Source organism: Mandrillus leucophaeus, unplaced genomic scaffold (genome assembly GCF_000951045.1).
Source record: "Mandrillus leucophaeus isolate KB7577 unplaced genomic scaffold, Mleu.le_1.0 Scaffold1518, whole genome shotgun sequence".
NCBI classification, from domain to species: domain Eukaryota; kingdom Metazoa; phylum Chordata; class Mammalia; order Primates; family Cercopithecidae; genus Mandrillus; species Mandrillus leucophaeus.
In genome coordinates, this window is record NW_012101497.1 from 7,200 (window position 1) to 11,392 (window position 4,193).

At 37.5% G+C, this 4,193-nt stretch overlaps 1 protein-coding gene across 1 annotated transcript; it reads right to left on the reverse strand.

The window, feature by feature from the left end:
* Positions 1–2,820: 2,820 nt before the first annotated feature.
* LOC105535914 (olfactory receptor 51V1) lies at positions 2,821–3,780 on the reverse strand. The gene has a single exon (XM_011975163.1). It carries the CDS (start codon positions 3,778–3,780, stop codon positions 2,821–2,823), a length of 960 nt encoding a protein of 319 aa, XP_011830553.1.
* Between the last annotated feature and the right edge of the window lie 413 nt (positions 3,781–4,193).

Genomic DNA, 4,193 nt, shown 5'->3' on the forward strand with positions numbered 1-4,193 from the left:
CAAAGACTTGGAATCAACCCAAATGTCCATCAGTGACAGACTGGATTAAGAAAATGTGGCACATATACACCATGGAATACTATGCAGCCAGACAGTGTTTTAAACACCTGTGATGTCTCCAGCTGCTCTTCCTTTCAGGACCTGGGCTGATGTCTCTGAAATTGCTTTTTCTTCCCCATGAGAAGTGTAGTTATTTTTTTAAGTATTTGCTTCCAGATAGAGGCCTTTGCAAAACAATATAAACTACTAATGTTCTAAACCTGTTTCTTTCTGTATAAAGCCCAGTAATCATATAAAGTTTACTTTCATTGCTTTCATTGACTCTTTTTTTTTTTTTAACTGATTTTCCTCCCTTTGGCTGAATTTTAAAGATTCTGAAGTTCTTTATACATCTTCTCATTATAGTACAATTATATAGCTCTAAAATAAGCAATGATTTCTGAGGATACTCTTAGGTTTTTTTTTTTAATCACCTGTTTTGTCATGGCCATTATTTCAAACTATTTTGGTTCACATTCTATAGGATGCCTAATCTGAAGCACAAACACTCATAGTATGAAGTCTTCAGACGAGCCTTCCTACTCTCCCTGTTAAACATAACTCTCAAACCAACAACTCAGTTGTGTCAGACATGTAGTATTGTTCAAATAATAAATATAAATTCATTCTGATGCTTCCCCTTGACTAGCTGGTGGGAAACATATTGTCAGTTATTGAAGAATTCTCTGTTTCCCCAGTGTTGTGTCAGCTCTCCGGTGTATGGGAGATGGATGCTCATTCACTTTCAAACCATTAGAGGGAAGGCTCTTTGGCCATTGAGAAATCTATGAGATATTCACGTGACCTCTACAGATTCAGCAGCTAACTTCTCTTTTCATTGTAAAACTGGGGGCGTAGGAATCTTGTCAGATTGGCCACATTCCAGTCTGCCAGGAGGGACCATGCAGACATTTATTGTCATTAGGGAACCTGAAGCAGTACTACCACCTGACATTCATATCAACTTTTCTTTTTTCTTTTCTTTCTTTTGAGACAGAGTCTCACTCTGTCACCCAGGCTGGAGTGCAGTGGCGTGATCTCGGCTCACTGCAAGCTCCTCCTCCCAGGTTCACGCCATTCTCCTGCCTCAGCCTCCCTAGTAGCTGGGACTACAGGCTCCCACCACCATGCCCAGCTAATTTTTTGTGTTTTTCTTAGTAGAGGCGGGGTTTCACCGTTGTTGGCCAGGATGGTCTCGATCTCCTAACTTCGTGATCCGCCTGCCTTGGCAGCTACTATGATTATATAGTAAAAAAAAAAAATACATATATATATATATAGAGAGAGAGAGAGAGAGAGAGAGATATTTTCCCCTCTAGAACCTACCTCACAGTTTTCAGCTCTGATAGCTATACCAGAAGACACACTAGAGCCTCTTTGACATCAGGAAATTCACTCCTTTATCCTTCAGATTAACCTTATACTATAACCCAGAAGACCTAATTTATTGTTCTAGGAGTAATTTTATACTTATCTTTCTAACTAGATACTTTACTCTGTCCAGAAAAAAATTTCCTCACTTTGATGCTTAAGCTATTAGAAACCAAAACCTGTATTTTTGTTTCCCTCTGAGTCAAATAAGTAGACAGAGGCTATGTTATTGAATGAAGTTCAAAGTGAATGGAAAGGAAGGCATAACTACACGAAGACAAATCTAGTTAAGTTCCAGTTGATATCTAAAAATGAAAAGAAATATTTGCTTTTTGGTGTAAAATGACTCTTATGCATTAACTTGTCCAATTTTAACACTTACCTCCTTACATACCTAATAGAATATAGGAAGATTAAAACAATTATTTTCTTTTTATCCATGCATAGTTCTGTATCTGATTTTCTTCCTTTCTTTCCTTCTTTGGAAAGCTGCACTAGCTTACTTAGAAAAGAACCCCTTTATGTTCTTTTTTCTTTTTTCTTTTAAACTCAGAATAAGTCATTAGCAGACAGCCTCATCTGTTCAGAAGATCCCCCACTTTAGATATAAAAGGAAAAGATCCAGAGCAAAATCTACTTCCAGCCTTGTAGCAGTGGAGTCCACATATAAAATCTAAAAAATAAGGATTCTAATTTAAATTAGACATAGTAGAAGTTGAATCCAAAGTCATATTTCTTTGTGTCATCTTTATAAACTATAGCTTCCCTGTCCAATACAGTGGCTGCTGAACTGAACTGTCCAATACAAGCACATTAAACATTTCAATATGAATTAACTCAAAGTAACTGAAATTGTAAATTCAGTTGTTCAATTACATTACCATCATTTCAAGCGCACGGGAGCCATATATTCCACTTTAGTCATTTTATGGTATTTCATAGAACATCTCCGTTTAGAAAAGTTCCCTTGGACAATTCTGGTCCATACAGGTATCACAACATTCCTGTGAGTTGGCTATATTCTCCATTTTGAAGGTTGATTAAATAACCCTCAGAGAATGAAAGAAACTTCAAGTTACCTACTTTGAAACTTGAAAACCTAGACTTTTAATCCAGCTTTGTTTTACAGCAAAGGAAATGCTCAAAAGTACATTTGAGGCAAATAAACAATTTTTTTCTCTTCTTAAATATGGTCAGGCTGATAGAGTGACCTACATGTGTCCAGGTTGACACAATGGAACTTGTTTGTTGATTCTCTGTCTATATTTAAATATTTTTAAAGTCATTTATCATGGACTCAGAGTAAATCTTTAATTTTAATAATTTTTTTCTTTTTTGTGGCACTGATTTTTGTTCATTATTGTTGCTGCTTTTGTTTCTTTTTTTTTAGGCAATAAATTTCAATATCTCTCAATATCTTTTCAGAGAAAAGAGTCTAAGCATTCTGGTATGAATCTGTTGGGTCTTGACACTGTAGATGATGGGATTCATTAAAGGTGGGAAAAGGATGTAGATGTTACCAATGAGAACGTGGGCCACAGGGGAAAGGTGCTTGCCAAAACGGTGCACCATTGTGAGGCTAATGATAGGGATGTAGAACACAAGGACAGCACAGACGTGGGAGATGCAAGTCTGAAATAATTTATGCCGCTCTTCCCGAGAGGCAACTGCAAGGACTGACTTAAGAATCAGGATGTAGGAGAAAAGGATGAGTATAGCATCCAACAACAGTATGCAAATAACCAGCATCAGGGTATAGTAACTATTGAATCGGATGTCTGAACAGGCTAAACGGAGAAGATCCTGGTGCAGGCAGAAAGAGTGAGAAAGGATGTGGAAATGACAGTAATTAAAAAATTTCAGATAGATGATGGGCGGTATAATAAAGAAAAAACTCCTACCTATTATAGTGAGCCCAATTTTGCTAATTCTGGAATTAGTCAGGATGGAGGAATAATGCAGTGGATTGCAAATTGCAATGTACCGGTCAAAGGCCATAGCAAGGAGGACAGAGGACTCCACGAAGGACAGCCCATGGATGAAATAGGACTGGGTAATGCAGGAATCCAAGTTGATCTCTCGAATGATCCCCCACAGGATCCCCAGCACTGTGTACACAGTGGAGAGCCCCATGCACAGGTCAGTGAGGGCCAGCATGGACAGGAAGTAAAACATGGGCTGGTGCAGGCTTGGCTCAGTCCATATCACATGGAGAACCATGCAATTTCCCAAAAGCACCATGGCATAGATAGAGGAGAAGGGGATGGAGAACCAGGGGTATTGCTGCTCCATGCCAGAAAATTCAGTGAGAAGAAAGGAAGAATTTGTGCTGGGGCTTACTGAAGTAATCATTCTGGAACTGAGATACATGTGAGAGTGTTTTTTCAAAGGAAGTGTTTCAATTTCAGCTGAATAAAATGAAATTTCTAAGTAAACAAAATAGCCTAAAAATTACTAACTTAAAAAGATAGAGCTGAGCAATTCTGTTTCTCTGAGGCATAGTATCCATCGCCTTTGAGAAAATTCTTCTTTTGATGTCATTTAAAAGTCATTATTTTTTCACTGTCTGGAGGTGAACATATCCTTAGAAGCTGGATGTAAAAACAAATAAGGAAGAGATTAGTAAAAGGAAAAAACTAGTTTAAAAAAAAATATGTTGCTTAGACATTTTCCCAGGGATAGTGGTAAAAATTTTACACCAGTAAGGAGCCGAGGTTCTCAAAAAATTATTTTCTTCTCTCCAATTCATTAAACATTCGAAATGAAGAGTAATCTTTGGGCTT

Coding starts and splice junctions, on each gene's coding strand:
- LOC105535914 (XM_011975163.1), bottom strand. CDS start 3,780: ATGTATCTCAGTTCCAGAATGATTACTTCAGTAAGCCCCAGCACAAAT.